We start from the raw sequence: 15,356 nt of genomic DNA on the forward strand, positions 1-15,356 counted from the left end.
GCCGCCCAGGCGCCCCTTCAGTGACTTTTAAATGGGGCGCGGGCAAGGCTTATAGTTTCTCTTCTGCCATCCTGAACACCTTCTTCCGGTTAGCCCCTCCTTGTCTTCTGATTAAAAGCAAGAAGGGGCTACCTTGTGTGTTGAGAGAGTTCCGTCATCTAGGCATAGGGACAAGGCTATAAAATCTGACCGATTTCCTTACTGAAAAATAGTGGAGTCGGGTTTGTACAGCATATGTGCTAACAAGTGACCTGTGGGATGTTACATAACCCCCACTGGCCCATGTCCCTTATTCTAATGCTCACCCAATCCTTGCATCTGCTTCCCTCACTCCTGAGCTGGATCAGGCCGGGGACACTAGCTGCCACTCTCCACTGTGGTCCCCTTAAGGCCCCGCCTGAACTGCCAGCCTGACGGACCCTTTCCCCTCAGATCCACTCTCTGTGCTACAATGACTGCACCTTCTCCATCAGCACCCCGACCAGGGTTTTGGACTACAACTTCCTGGCTTTGGCAAACACCGTCTCCCTGGCTGGAGGGCCCAGCTTCACTTCCAAAGGGCTGAAGTATTTCCATCACTTTACCCTCAGTCTGTGCGGAAACCAGGTAAGCTGTGTGAGTGCCGATGGCGTCCTATGGAAAGGGGCCACCAGTGGGGCAGAGCCAGAGACCAGGACACAGGAGCAAAGCCAAAAACCCAGGCAGCAGGCAAATGAGAAAGCTCCAGCGTTTCTAAGTGATGATTATTCTCCCTAAGGACCTTTTCCTCTAAAATTAAATCATTTGGCTTATAAACATTTAGGAAAATAAAGGTGTTGGAGAGAAGATACTCATTTACTCCTACCTGACTTTTATTCTTTCAAAACGAATATATAAAAACAATGCCAAAGGAGGTTTTTTTTTCCCTTTTAAAAGCAGTCTTCACTAATCATGGCACTTGTCATTTGTTTTCGAAAGGCTGGATAAAATTGTTTGTAGTTCATCTCTAAGAACCTTTGCTGACAGTTTTTTAAAAAGTAGTGTGAAAGGGTTTATAGGATGTGGAAAGAATGTTACCTTTAGCCATTTCATGCGGCTGTAAATACGTTGGATGCAGAATTCAAAGACAGAAATGTAAAGAGTAATCACACCACTACTGCACTTAACCAAATTACAAACAAGCCAGGATTAGCAGTCGGAGAGATGGTTTCAAATGTTACAAAATAAAGGGCATCTTGCGCCTCCAGTCTGCGACCCTGTGTGGCAGTGAGACCCTAACACAGCATAGGCTCTACACCTTCTGGAGCGTGCAAAAAAAAAGTCGATCTGTGTTTATATAGAGAACATGCCAAGAAATAAAGGAATCAATGTTCTACGGCAATTATATCTTAATAAAACAAGAAATAGACGAATCTATGGAAGATTAGAGATACATGTCTCGATCTTGCTTTTACAAGTCTTTGAAGTTCAAACGAAGCTTCCAAAGTGAGTTAGTGATAACTCAGAAACTGAAACTGATTAAAGCAAGACCCATGTAGCAAAAGTTCCATTCAGTGAGTTGGGAGAGAGATGAAGATGGGGAATCTGGAGAGATTGCCTTTTTCGGTCTTTGCTCCTTTACTCTTTTCAGAAATGCTTCCTGTGTACTGTCACACTGCTGACTGTCAGTTCGACGACAAAATAGCTCTTTGTTTTTACCATAACGTAAAGGTCTCTTTCTGTTCTCGTGTCCCTTATTTCTTACAACCTAAAAAATAAACTAAGAATCCCCAGGGTTAGCAACTGACATAACTTCATAAAATTCAGAGTATTGAAAATCCTACATCATAAGGGCTTAGTACACTTCCCGTTTTAAACATTTTATTAAGCTTTTAATTTTATTTCCAGCACAGTTAACATACTGTTACATTAGTTTCCGGAGTACAATATAGTGACTCAGCACTTCCATACGTCGCCTGTTTCCCCCATCCCCCCCTCCTCCGGTGACCACCGGCTTGTTCTCTATAGTTTAGAGTCTCTTTCTTGGTTTGCCCCCTTCTCTCTCTCTCTTTTTTTTTTCCTTTGTTTGTTTGTTTTGTTTCTTAAATTCCACATATGAGTGAAATCATAATGGCATTTGTTTTTCTCTGACTGGCTTATTTCACTTAACATTATACCCTCTAATTCCATCCATGTTGTTGCAAATGGCAAAATTTCATTCTTTTTTATGGCCGCGTAATATTCCAGTGTGTGTGTGTGTGTGTGTGTGTGTGTGTGTGTGTGTGTGTGTACACCACATCTTCTTTATCCATTAATTTATCTATGGACACTTGGGCTGCTTCCACAATTTGGCTATTGTAAATAATGCTGCAGTAAACTTGGGGTGCACATATCTTTTTGAATTAGTTTTTTGTATTTATTCTTTGGGTTTAATACACTTAAATTTAAAGTATTGAACAAATTATTTTATACTGGCAAACAAGTTATATACTGATATTCCATAAATTTAACATTTTTGAAGGAATAATATCTCAATAGTTCCTCTATTACAAAATCTCCAGGAAGAAGGAGTCTTATTCCTACCATCTTTCAGAGTTCTCTACCGTGAAGGTGCTTACAGAGTATTTTATTTCTTGTCATGTTCTCTATATAAACACAAACTTTCTTCTCTTGATACTTTTTTTTTTTTAATGGAATAGGTTCTGATTGTTTCTAGGATGTCCTGTCTCAAGGCAGGGAAGAGGCTAGTCGTGGGGTCTGTTTTAACTGCTGGGAATCTCTGTCTGGAGGGTGCTCCCACGACAAGCACTACAGGAGACACAGATGGAATGTGAACCAGGCCAGATGTTCAGAAATTTCAGGGAATCCATTCTATATTTCAGTATCTATCTAGAAAATTGGCCAGGATAAGGAAGACCCTGACCTGGTGGGCTGGTAGATTAGAGCTCCAAATCCTTTGCCACCATCACAACCCCGCTCATATTAGGCTCCCACGTGACTCCAAGAACAAAAAGGCTTGCGACCCCTGGGCCAGAGTTCCAGAAACTAGGACACCACGGCCTTATTTTTAGCTTAAAAAAAAAAAAATGTGTCTTGTCATTAGATCTGGGATGAAATCATTCCACTGCAACATACCACGGAAGGCTGAAATTTCAGATGTGAAAACACTGTGCCCTCCCCAGCTCTGGGAGTTCTGTGACCGTTCACTCCTTCCCACTCCTTCCTCCCGACGTCCCCCAACGCAGGGTAAGAAAATGTCCGTGTGTGCCGACAACGTCACTGACCTGCGGATCCCTGAGGGTGAGTCGGGTTTCTCCAAATCCATCACAGCCTACGTCTGCCAGGCGGTCATCATCCCCCCGGAGGTGACAGGCTACAAGGCTGGAGTGTCCTCGCAGCCTGTCAGCCTGGCCGACCGACTTATCGGTGAGTGACCCCACCGCTCCGGCCTGTGTGAGCGTGTATGTGTGTAAGAGAGAGTGAGGCTACCGGGCTTGGAGGTAAAAAGGCCCCAGATGAGGGGCCCACCCTCTTGACCTCTGTTCTCTGTTCCATCTGGGGTGCCAAGTGCCCCCTGGGGCCTCTGACAAACCTCGGTTCGCCCTTTCATGAGCCAGTCGGGGGTGTGAGGAGATGGAGGAAGGTCGGATGTTGACAGGTATTGAAAGAATTGAAGTGGTTGCTGGCTCATGCTACTAGTGACAACTAATTAGGAGCTCTAATTCGGCAGGGGTGACAACAGATATGACTCTGGATGGAATCACCTCCCCAGCTGAACTTTTCCACCCGGAGTCCTTGGGAATACCGGACGTGATCTTCTTTTATAGGTAAAGATGAGAGACCAGGCCGATGCAAGGGAAACCTAGCCCCTTCGCCATTTCTGGTGCACCCCTCTCTCCAGCCACCTACTTGTCAAGCCAGGACATGTCCGATGTGTCTAGCAGATTCACCCAGCAATGACAGCTACAGGCTGGGAGTTCACTGATCCCAGCTTCTGGGGTATTATTGGGGCAGGTGTGCCCCAGAGGCAGGGAGAAAGACGGGATTATCTGTGGCCGACTTCCCTTCCTGCCTTAGGAGACTCCAGTGTTATGCCTATGCTAGCCTTTCCTGGACCAGTGCCTTTCCCCTTGACCAGATCTCCCTGACCCCCACTCTCTCAGCGTGTAAAGCAACGCCTGTGCACTCCCAAGTCCTGACTGCCCCAGCAAGGGAACTGTTCCATGTTGACTCACCTAGTGGTTCTGCAGCGAAACAGAGGAGTGACTTCTCTCCCCCTCCCCCACCCCCCGGGGGGCTGGCTTTCTCTGCAGGTCCAATGACGTGACCCAGTCCTGCAGTTCTGGGAGATCAACCACCATCCGTGTCAGATGCAGCCCACTGAAACCCGCCCCTGGAAGTCTGTCGCTGCCGAGGTAAAGGGGTGTAACAAGTTTTCCCTTCTTTGGATTTGTTTCATCCCAAGAACCAAAGAGAAAACAGTCTGAGAGCCATTAGTGGGCTCCTGGGGACCCAGTCAGGACTCTGAATTCTCAGTCTTCTGATGTCAAGAATGGGGCAGAAAGAAGAGTCCAAGATACTCTCACATTCCCATACCATTACGGGGACAGCGGCACAGCCAAATGGTTACTGGACTCATGCCCTCCACTTACTAGCTATGTTGTCATGTATACATGTCCTATCTTCTCTGGGCCTCTTGTTCCTTCTCTGTAAAATGAGGGTAATAAGTTCTCTCAGGGGGTGGTCGTGAGGAATCAATGAGACCATGAGACTTGCGGATTTCTTACAGTGTGTCCTTGCTATTACTAGAAGAGTAACGGTGTAAGGAATCCCAGGAATCTCTCCGCCACCAAAAGACCCAATTCTCAGTTTAATAGCTGAGGGCACTAAGTCAAGAATTCTGGAACCAATTTGATTATAATCCCCTTCCCCCACCTCCTTTTTCCCCCCTCACATGACCCCAACATGTTGAGGGGCACCAGTGTCTTGAGGAAGATGGTTTGGGGTATGCTGTTTCTAGAAAGCAGCTGCTCAGGAGATGGGGAGCAAAGCAGGGTATTTTGACTCAACAATAGTGTCAAAACGTCAGACCACTGTTCTTGCTGGAGTAAACATTGCAGTAAAGTACCTAACAGAGATCCACAACCTGAAGTCCATTCCTGAAACACCCCCGACCCTGGAAGCTGCATCAAAGTGACTTTTGCAAAATGTCACAGGTCCATGGGGGAGAACAGGAGCCTGAGGGGTTGGCTGGGGCAGCCATGCTACAGCTCAGACACCTGACATTAGCTCTCATCTGATGCTAGCAGAAACAAACAGGCAGAGGGTAGAGAACCCAGTGGAGGCTGGGAAGGCCTCTTGTCATCAGGGACATCGGAGAGCAAAATGTGTATTAAGGACTAGTTGGAAGGATCGTGGTGGGGCTAAGAGTTTGGCAAAGAGGGGATGGAGCAGGCAAGCTACGAGATGATGGGACTCCCTCCAGCTCTTCCCACCATACAGTGAGTAAGCACTCAAGTCTCCTTCCTGCTTTGCTAGCGCATGTTCCGACGGGACCTGTGATGGCTGTAATTTCCACTTCCTGTGGGAGAGCCTGGCTGCTTGTCCGCTCTGCTCCCCTGCTGACTACCACGCTATCGTCAGCAGCTGCGTGGCTGGGATCCAGGTGGGTCTCTCTGCGTGGGGATGTCCCAGGAGAGAAGGGAATGTGATCTCTGAGTTCCTTGTTTTTCTCCCCACAGAAGACTACTTATGTGTGGCGAGAACCAAAGCTGTGCGCGGGTGGCATCTCCCTGCCTGAGCAGAGAGTTACCATCTGCAAAACGATCGATTTCTGGCTGAAAGTGGGCATCTCTGCAGGCACCTGTACTGCCATCCTGCTCACCGTCTTGACCTGTTACTTTTGGAAAAAGAATCAAAAGTACATGGTGGGGTATTGGAGTTTGGGGATGGACAGGGCTGGATCATTGAACCGGGAGGAGAACATCTGATAATTAAATCCATGAGGCTTTTCTCTGGAGTTGACCACAGACCCTGTGACTCTGGCCAGAGACTTGTTGAGCCACTTATCCAGTGTATGCCTTGGCTATCCTGACTCCTGAACAGGGACGGTACCATGCGGCAGTCTATAAATGACTGTTAGATGCTCAAAGGAAAAGCAGAGTATCCTTAATTTGTTGTTATTTTTAATAATAATTAAAATAATAACTTTATGATTCCATATTTCTAGTAAGCTTTGAGAACACAGAAACAGCCAGCCTTAAGGGAAAAAGATCACTGAACTGGAAGTCAAGACTCCCTAGCTATGCTTTGGTTTCCTTACCTGTGGTTACCTGTTTAGAGCCCAGCCTCTCTCCCTCCCCCTTCCCTTATTCCACATTTTGTTGTCTTATCTTTCCCATCCCCCTGTGTCATAGATTGGAGTACAAGTACTCCAAGCTGGTGATGAATGCTACCCTCAAGGACTGCGACCTGCCAGCAGCCGACAGCTGTGCCATCATGGAAGGCGAGGACGTGGAAGATGACCTCATCTTTACCAGCAAGAAGTCACTCTTCGGGAAGATCAAATCATTTACCTCCAAGGTAGGGAGGCTGGCCAGCGTGCTGAGGTCAGCCTGGAGGGCTGGAGAAGACACCAGTCCTAGGACATTGAATGGTCCCACACTGTTCAGGGACCACTCACTACTCAACTCCCCACCCTCCCTACTGTTCTAGCCCCCCACCCTCAAAATCCTGGCTTCTGCCTTCTGTATATCCACACCATTACTGTTTCCCATGGGGCCCAAGGCTGCTCTTGACCAGGCTCCTTCTCTCCCAACATGCACTCCAGTTGATGGACTGTTTGGGCCTTTTAACTTCCAGAAGGAGTATTGAACCATCCACGTTGTAAGAATCATTTCCCTTTTTTGTTTTTTTTTTGGAGGGTGGGGAAGAGGCGATCTCTAGGATCAACGTCTGATAGAAGCAAGGCTCTCCTTTGACCAGTGGAGGGTGCTGTCCCGTGATGTCTGGGCCCCGTCCTGTGGGGGCTGAGTCATAGCTAAGTCTACGCTGCTCACCACTGAGCACTGTGGAGCTGGGAGAGTTGGCTCTGTATGTGTGGGTGGGTGAGCAAATTTGAAGCTCATAAATGCCATGCTGACAACGCTGTCACTGGGTGTGGGGCCAGCAGAGAGCATCCAAGCAACGCCTCCAGGGCCACAGCCCTCTGCAGCCCCAGTCCGCCAGAACCCACACCTCGCTGCTGCCCTGAACCAGTTCATCACACAGGTGTGGGTGGGAGGGTGGTGACCAGAGAGGAGAGGACTGGAGGGACGGTGAGGGGAGGGCAGGTAGGTGTTTAGATTGCTGGATCTCATTCCCTTTGTGCTAACCTGTCAGGGTGACTCGGGGTGTGTGTGTGTGTTTAATCAACGGGAGAACAATTTACCCTGGGACTTCTGAGTCTTTCTGGGCTTTTAGAAGTCAGCAAAGATGCAAAGCAGGGGGTTTTAAAGATTTTTCTTATCCTCTCACTGACTGAAAGGACCAAGAAGAATAGAGGGTATCTTATGTCTGTTTCCACAAAGCCACTGGAAGCAGAAATTCCTTAAGGGTTCCTTCTGTCACCTATTTTCCATTTCTCTCCTTTGTTCCCCAAACTTGCCCCCATGCAGCAGCCAGCTCCTGTCACCATCTCTCTTTCAGAGGACTCCTGATGGATTTGACTCCGTGCCACTGAAGACATCCTCAGGAGGCCCAGACATGGACCTGTGAGAGGCACTGCCCTGCCTCCCCCGCCTCCTCCCCTGGGCGCATCACCTTGCAAGCCTGTGGCGATTTGGGTGCCAGCTTCCTGCTGGAAATCTCTTCATTGTGGCCTTATCAGAAGAAGTTTGGATTTCAGATATTTGGTTTTTTTATAGAGTACCCAAACCCTCCTTTCTGCTTGCCTCGAACCTGTCAAATATACCGTCACTTCGTTTGTATATCACTCCCTTGCTTGCATCTTGTTTCCCAGAATGGTCCAGCCACCAGAGCCATAGCTTCGTCTGCTCGTAATTCGTATAGCCCGGAAGGAAAATATTTCTCTCTTCTCAAATATAGAAGCAACTTCCTCTGTCCTTTTACTTAAGGGCAGAAGCAGCTGGGAGTTTTCCTGATGATATGCCCTCAGCTCATGATGTCTTCAGGAGGGAGGCTGTGTAAGGAGGGTGTTGGTGTTCCCTCCTGGATCGTCATGGTAGCCTGGATTCTTCTCTCCTGGATAAGGAGAGCCTTGAGTTTCACGGATAGGCTGAGGGCAAGGTGAGGAAGTCTGGGGAAGAAAAGGCTCAATAAGCACAAAGAGAGGCAATAAGGAATTTTTGTTTTGTTGTTTAGGTACTTTATTCCCTTTTTCTTAATCAGTGATAAATAGTCTCACAGGATGAAAAAGTGCACCAAGAAAATGCCCAAAGCCCTAGTGAACCTGTTCTCCCCATTTTTTTTTTAACGTCCCACCATCTCCCTATGACACTAAAGAGAACCAGGTAAGCCCCAAACACAGGTGTTCTAGCTTTCTTCTCTGCTTGCTTTTACCCACAGAGATGACAAACTCTACCAGCAAGGAAGATTTCATGTCCTTGAGGGCCCCATTTGTAGAGGCTTGAGCCATATTTTATGGCTCAGGAGTAACTTACTTTGAAAGGGGTATTTTGAAAGACCACGAGGAGGCCAAGGTTTTAATGGGGCCATGGGGGGCTGGGGGGGGTCCAGCCCACAATGGGATGGACCCGAGGTGGTCAAGATGTCTGCTTCTAAGCTCAACTCATCTGCCCAGCTACAGAATAAACATTTTCTAGGCCAGCCAAAACCGGAATTAACTCCAGCCCATACCCCAGCCAGAGGACCAGGTCAGTCTTCACAGAGAAAAGACGAGGGGAATTGAATAAGATGTTTAGCGAACCGGAACACCTCACACTTTCAAGTCCCTAGCCTTCTCTTCTTCCTGTTCTCATTTCTTATGTGTGCTAAAACACAAAAAGACTTCTAGTCCCAATTTCTGGCAGCATCCCTTCTGAAAGGTGAGTAAAGTGAGTGCCCTCCGCGCCCCCTTCTCTCCACTTTGACACCCAGTATAATTGATGGACCTCAAGTAACTACAACGGCAAAACCAGTGCAAGAGTTTAAATTCTTGTTTTCTTCTTACTCCTGGTGGTTCTCCCTCCCTTGCTGTCAGGCTGGCATGACCATCCCTTGGTCAAGGGCCCAGTCGCCCTTGGTTGTGCCTATCTCCTTTTTTGAATGGCCACCTGGTGCCCAGAGGGTAGGTAGAGAATGGGGATGGCATTTCAGAGTGGTTTGTCTGCCAAAAAATGGTCTGCTGATCTGATGAGGCATTGCTGCCCTGGCAGTGGCCTATAAAAGGGTCAGGGAGAACCGGGCCCTGCTCTAACAGTAGCATCACGGAAGGCCAGCAGTCCCTTTGGTTCAATAAATCTAGAAGCTTTGTTGGAGGGTGTGCTCCTCTTGTGGGAGTCAGGCTCTCAGACCCTGTAGCGACGTTGGAATTTCTCCTGATGGATGCTGACGCCTAGCTCCTGAATCCAGCCGAAAGTTCTGTAGCCTCAGCAACACCCAGAAAGCACCTGCTTTCCCACTGAATAACTTTCTTTTGTGACAAGAGCCATATGAGGTCCTCAGACTACTCTGGAAGCAGTAGGAAAAAATATCTACCCTGTTGACTTCTTTATTCTGACATCTTGAAACTGAATGCCCCCAGAGCAACCTCAAACTCCACTGATTTGGTCATAATGCTTTAAACATCTCCCTTTATCTATCCCTTAGTGTACTGACTTCTACAGATCTTCCCTGTGACTTGCCAGGAGCTCCTGAGTTATGATATTGGGGTTTGCCTGTTGCTTAGACATATTTGGTATTTTTTAACAGCCCTATTGAGATATAATTCACCTACCATACAATTGGCTCATTGAAAATGTACAATTCAATGGATTTTAATATATTCACAGAATTGTGCAGGCATCACCATACTCAATTTTAGAACAGACACACATTAGGCTTTATATGGGAAAAGTCTTTAGCTCTTAAACTAAGGCTATAGTGGTTTGCACAGGCTACTGGGAGAGGTAGTGTGGGCTCAGGAGACAAAATACTTAAATCCCATTTGGTCACCTCGAGCACTGGAAGACCCAAGTAATTCTCATCATCTCATCGCATCACCTGATTTGGCTGGGAAGACAAACGAATATTGTGGTATATTCAAGGACCGGGTGATTTCTTATGCCAAGACAATTTTTTTTGGTCTGACTCTACATTAAAGATAAGACTGACTATATTTATACAACAGAGACTTTGTAACAGATTTTTTCAGCTTTGTGAAACCAAATTTTTGTCCCACGAAGACTGCTTGGATTTCCTTTTTATTTTGTATTCCAAGAGTTTGTAGTTTGTTAGGGGATGGCTATGGCTTGTCACATTTTCCCCCTTTTCTTCTTTTGTGAAATAAAACATACGTTTCAAGTTGTTTTTCTTGAACGCAGGTTGGGTGGCTGGATGGGGGAGTGAGAAATGGAAGTATTCTTGAATCTTAAGCTGAAGGTGAGGAGGATTCTGGAACCCCAGAGTGACAGAGACAAGAGCATGCTTCACAGCAATAGAGACCTAGGCTAGAAGGCCTCTCACCACCTGTTAAGGAATCAGCCAACAACCAAAGCCTACTTCCACGGTAATAAAATGCATCTAATGATGCCTTACTTCCCCAAATTGGGTGAGGATCAAAGACAGAATACATAAAACACTTAGCATCTCCCCTCCCTTCCTTTCCAGTTTAGTTTTCTCTCGGGTGGCATTGAGCCTGCCACCTAACAATGTATCTACAAAGACAAGTAAAATTTGCTTCTTTGGGTATGGAGTGAGATGTGGACAAAATCCTAGAGGACATCAGCACTTACCATTTCCAGGGTTAGCTGGATTTTCCTGTGTTGGTACTTTCCTTCACTCTAGCTGAGGGCATTTAACCCCCCAAAAAGATTTCCCTCAGCTGGTTGTTTTCCTCAGACTGAGTTGTACTTGGTTGTACTGATGGTTAAGTATTTAAATATCACCCCAGCTTATAGTATAAAGTCCAGAGTAGAGGCAGGTACTATCCCCATTGTAATAGATGAAGAAACTGCATCTCCAACAGAGTTAGTACTGTGGCATGTAAGGTCCCTAAAGCCTACCTGCCCCTCTCTGCCCACATTGCTTCTACTCTATCCACACTTCTAAAAAAAAAAAAAAATAGATTTTATTTTTAAGTCACCTCCACACCAAATGTAGGGCTCGAACTTACAACCCTGAGATCAAGAGTCACATGCTCTACTGAGCCAGCCAGACACCCCACTATTCACACAACTTTTGACTGTCCCTTACTCACAAGCTCTTTTGCACCTCCCTGCGTCGGCCTGTGCCTCTGCCTTTCCCCTCCCCTTCCTTTTCACCTGACACCCACCCAGCCTTCAAAATCACCCCACTGTGGGGATGCCTGGGTGGCTCAGTTGGTTAAATGTGTGCCTTCGGCTCAGGTCATGATCCCAGGGTCCTGGGATCAAGCCCTGCATTGGGCTCCTTGCTCATCAGGGAGCCTGCTTCCCCGTCTGCCTGCTGCTCCCCCTGCTTTGCTCACTCTCTCTCTCTCTCTCTGACAAATAACATTTAAAAAATCTTAAAAAAAAAAAATCACCCCACTGTGAAACTTTTCCTGGCTCACCCACTGGGGACACAAGAGTGAAGAAACACTGACATGGGAGTACCACAGTTAATTTACATGAATTCAACCATATACTGTGTAGTGTCCCAATGCATCAAACAAGCAACAGACATGACCAAGCCTGAAACTGTGGGAGGGGCACCTGTCTGGCTCAGAAAATGCAGCATGCAGCTCTTGATCTTAGGGTTTTGAGTTTGAGCCCCATGTTGAGTGTAGAGATTACTTAAAAATAAAATCTTAAGGGCACCTGGGTGGCTCAGTCGGTTAAGTATCTGCCTTTGGCTCAGGGTCCTGGGATCGAGTCCCGCATTGGATTCCTTGCTTGGAGGAGAGCCTGCTTCTCCCACTCCCTCTGTCTCCTCCCCCACTCATGCTCTGTCTCTCCTTCTCTCAAATAAATAAATAAAATCTTAAAAAATTAAAATAAAGTCTTAAAAAAAAAAAAGAAACTGGTGTGTGTGTGTGAGGGGGAGGGATATGTGAATGATTTTAAGGGTTTCCCAATCACTGACAAAGTGAAATACACTGTCAGGTGACCAGGCATGAAGATATTAACAAGTTGGTCTATACCTTAAAGAAGACAATTAGTTGAAAACCACAAAGCGGGCGCCTGGGTAGCGCAGTCGTTAGGCGTCTGCCTTCGGCCCAGGGCGTGATCCTGGTGTTCCGGGATCGAGCCCCACATCGGGCTCCTCGGCTGGGAGCCTGCTTCTTCCTCTCCCACTCCCTCTGCTGTGTTCCCTCTCTTGCTGGCTGTCTCTCTGTCACATAAATAAATAAAATCTTTAAAAAAAAAAAAAAAAAAAAAAAAGAAAACCACAAAGCAACAACGCCTATTGAAGAGACAGAGAAACTGATGTAAGGTTGCATATACAAAAGTTCATGGATAATTTAAGAGCTACTCAAGGAGAATTTGGAATATAAACTAACTCCATATTAGTGCTGAAGTTAACAATTCCACATAAAATGTAATACCCAAACCGTAGAGTGTGGTAGCAGAATGGACACCTCATTCCAATTTTTTTTTTTTTAAAGATTTTATTTATTTATGTGACAGAGAGACAGCCAGCGAGAGAGGGAACACAGCAGGGGGAGTGGGAGAGGAAGAAGCAGGCTCCCAGAGGAGGAGCCTGATGTGGGACTCGATCCCGGATCGCCAGGATCATGCCCTGAGCCGAAGGCAGACGCCTTAACGACTGCGCTACCCAGGCGCCCCACCTCATTCCAATTTTAACAGAGGGAGAGGCAGGATCAAAGTCCCCCTAGATCCTGGCAGCTTTCCTTGACCCAGGTTATTTTTAGATGGTTCCTCCTCCATTGTCCAAGGACAGCAACATTAACTTCCTTTGTTACTGTGTCTTTCTGATAGAAGGGAGTGGGCAGCCTCAAGCTGGAAGTTGGGTTGTCAGTTTCTCCCGAAACAGTATGATAAATGCTACTGTACTGTGGGAAACTAGAAGGGTGGGCGCTGCACCAATCTGGGGTGGGGGAGGGTGAATAGTGTATCAGAGTTTCCTGGAGGAAGGAGGAATTGGCCAGTTCAGAGGAACAGGGGAGGGAAGGGGAGTTCCAGGTAGAAGGGGGTTGTATAAAGGCTCAGAGACAAGAAAGGGGAGCTACAAGTAGCTCAGCATGGGGAATGGGAGGAGGAATGCCAAGAGAGAAGGGGAACATTTTAGAGAATTTGGTAGAAGGCAGATCATTAAGGGCTTTGCAAGGTATGTTTGGACATTCTCCTGAGGGCAACAGGTAGCCACTGAAAGTTTCTAGCAGGGGAGAGGGTAGGGTTTGTTTGTCCAACACTGAGAAATCCAAGACAAAAAGAGGAATGCAAAGAGGTGCTAAAACAAGGCCCAAGAGAGCCCTCCTATATTGGCCAGCACTGAACTGGTAAAAACTGAGGAAGGCATCTGGGGCTACATGCTCCTCCCTCTCTTCTTGCTCTCTCCCTGCAGGCAGTCATTCTCCCTAGGCTGCCTGCTAGCTGCCCAGGGCAGTATCTCAGCTAGGACTCTACTCCCTGAACCTGCAACAAGCTTCTAACCTCTCTCCCTACTACTCCCTGCAACTCACTCACCCAATAAGGATATAATAGGCACCTACCATGTGTAAGGCACTATGCTAGGTCCTCTGGAGATGAAGATGCAATAAAGGGTCTCTGCCTTATAAGAAAAAGCCACATTTTCTAGCCAAGTTCCTTAGGCCTCTGTTTTCTGCTAAGGAATGCTAACAGAGAGACAAGCCCAAACATGAGACTATCTTAGAGTCTTACCAGGATTCAGGTTTGGGCTCTATTGCTTAATTTCCCTGGGCCTCAGTGTTCTTGTATAGAAGATAAAGGGGTTGACGCAGCTGTTTTCCTTGAACCCTTGAACCCCTGGGTCCTCAGATGCAGCACCCAATAGCTAGTCTCAGTATTAAAGCCTAATGGAAACCACACATCCAAAATTGGTATGGCTTCACATCATCGCTCCGTAACTAAAGTATTATGTTGATTTGTTCTTGCGTTAGGTTCTGGCAGTGTAGTGACACTGTTTATTTTCTGCTGATCAGAAATTCTAATTGGCAGCTGTATATATCCGATTAATATAAGAAGGGGAAATGAATTTTTTAAAATCATGTTTGTTAGACAAACATATTTTAAAACATGGGGGACAAGGTGATGAAAAGATTAGGAATTAATAGGCTAGCAGTTAGCTAGGATTCACGACCAGCTCTAAAAATTCTATGATTCTTAAGTTGATGAAGTGTGCCATTATGTTAATCTGTTATATTTATCCGGTAACATGAGCATTTTAAAGGAAGATTACTATAATATAATAAGACTAATGGTGAAAATTCCTAAGAAAATTCGGAGAGGCCAGAATCTTAAGGTCATCCTTCCAGTTATACTGATGGCCTCCTTACAGGACTGTGCAGTGGACCTGGGCCCCTGTGCAGCCTCGGGAACATCTATCACTGTCTTGAAACTCAGTAAACAACACACTTTGGCAGTGCCTTCACTGACACGGAAGAGTCAGCCCTTATCAGACCTTGCCCTTAGAAGGTTTCAGGGAAGCGAACACTATGAAGACAGTTTTCTTACATGTTTTCTTCAGAGACTGCGGCTGCCTACATGTCCTTTCCGCTGGTTTTAAATCTACCATCCTAGGCAAACCCAGACAACCCCCTTACCCAAGCCCCCTCCAGATCTCTACTTGTCAGCTTCACCACTGTCTTTAGCCCTATACTATATCTAAGTTGGCCTGGCAGGCACTTGTTGGGGGAGAGGGATAGCAATGCCATATCCTCATCACAGGAGCCCATGCAAGTGCTGTGAGACTAAGAAGGTCTTAGCACAGCTAGCTGTGGGGCATTGGGGATGGGGCTCTAAAGTCTGTAAGAAGCATGGGGTGGACAGACTGCCCATCCCCAAATCCTCCAAATAATCTCTTGTTATCAGCAATACTTTTTGATAACTTTGGCTCCAATCAGCAATCATAATATTTCACTGTTAAGGGCGTGAACATTATAAAATAAAAATATGGTGAAATCTTTGTTCTAGGAGTTTTAAATAGACCCAAGGTGTGACTTCAATACCTTGTACTGCCTTCAAACTTGCTAAATACTTCCCCTCGGAAAATTTTCCTCATGTCCCTCTCTAAAATATTTCAATCTCACTTTTCTAATC

The 15,356-nt window shown here is 46.4% G+C and overlaps 1 protein-coding gene across 4 annotated transcripts in view; it reads left to right on the forward strand.

Moving 5' to 3' along the window:
* The window catches only part of ELAPOR1 (endosome-lysosome associated apoptosis and autophagy regulator 1), a 65,170-nt gene extending 57,240 nt beyond the window's left edge, over positions 1-7,930 (forward strand). Inside the window, exons 15-23 of one of the 4 annotated variants that reach the window (XM_087866149.1) lie at positions 433-606; positions 3,204-3,384; positions 3,689-3,785; positions 4,272-4,373; positions 5,497-5,623; positions 5,700-5,878; positions 6,375-6,540; positions 6,788-6,843; positions 7,614-7,930. In XM_087866149.1, the coding sequence (XP_087722275.1) occupies positions 433-606; positions 3,204-3,384; positions 3,689-3,785; positions 4,272-4,373; positions 5,497-5,623; positions 5,700-5,878; positions 6,375-6,540; positions 6,788-6,843; positions 7,614-7,713 (1,182 nt within the window). In that variant the 3' untranslated portion in view covers positions 7,714-7,930. The remainder of the gene's footprint in view (positions 1-432; positions 607-3,203; positions 3,385-3,688; positions 3,786-4,271; positions 4,374-5,496; positions 5,624-5,699; positions 5,879-6,374; positions 6,541-6,787; positions 6,844-7,613) is intronic. The other 3 variants (XM_087866150.1, XM_045801600.2, XM_045801599.2) reach the window with 3 other exon arrangements.
* The last annotated feature ends 7,426 nt before the right edge of the window (positions 7,931-15,356 follow it).

Source organism: Ursus americanus, chromosome 12 (assembly GCF_024610735.1).
Source record: "Ursus americanus isolate L20-20 chromosome 12, mUrsAme1.1.p, whole genome shotgun sequence".
Taxonomy (NCBI): domain Eukaryota; kingdom Metazoa; phylum Chordata; class Mammalia; order Carnivora; family Ursidae; genus Ursus; species Ursus americanus.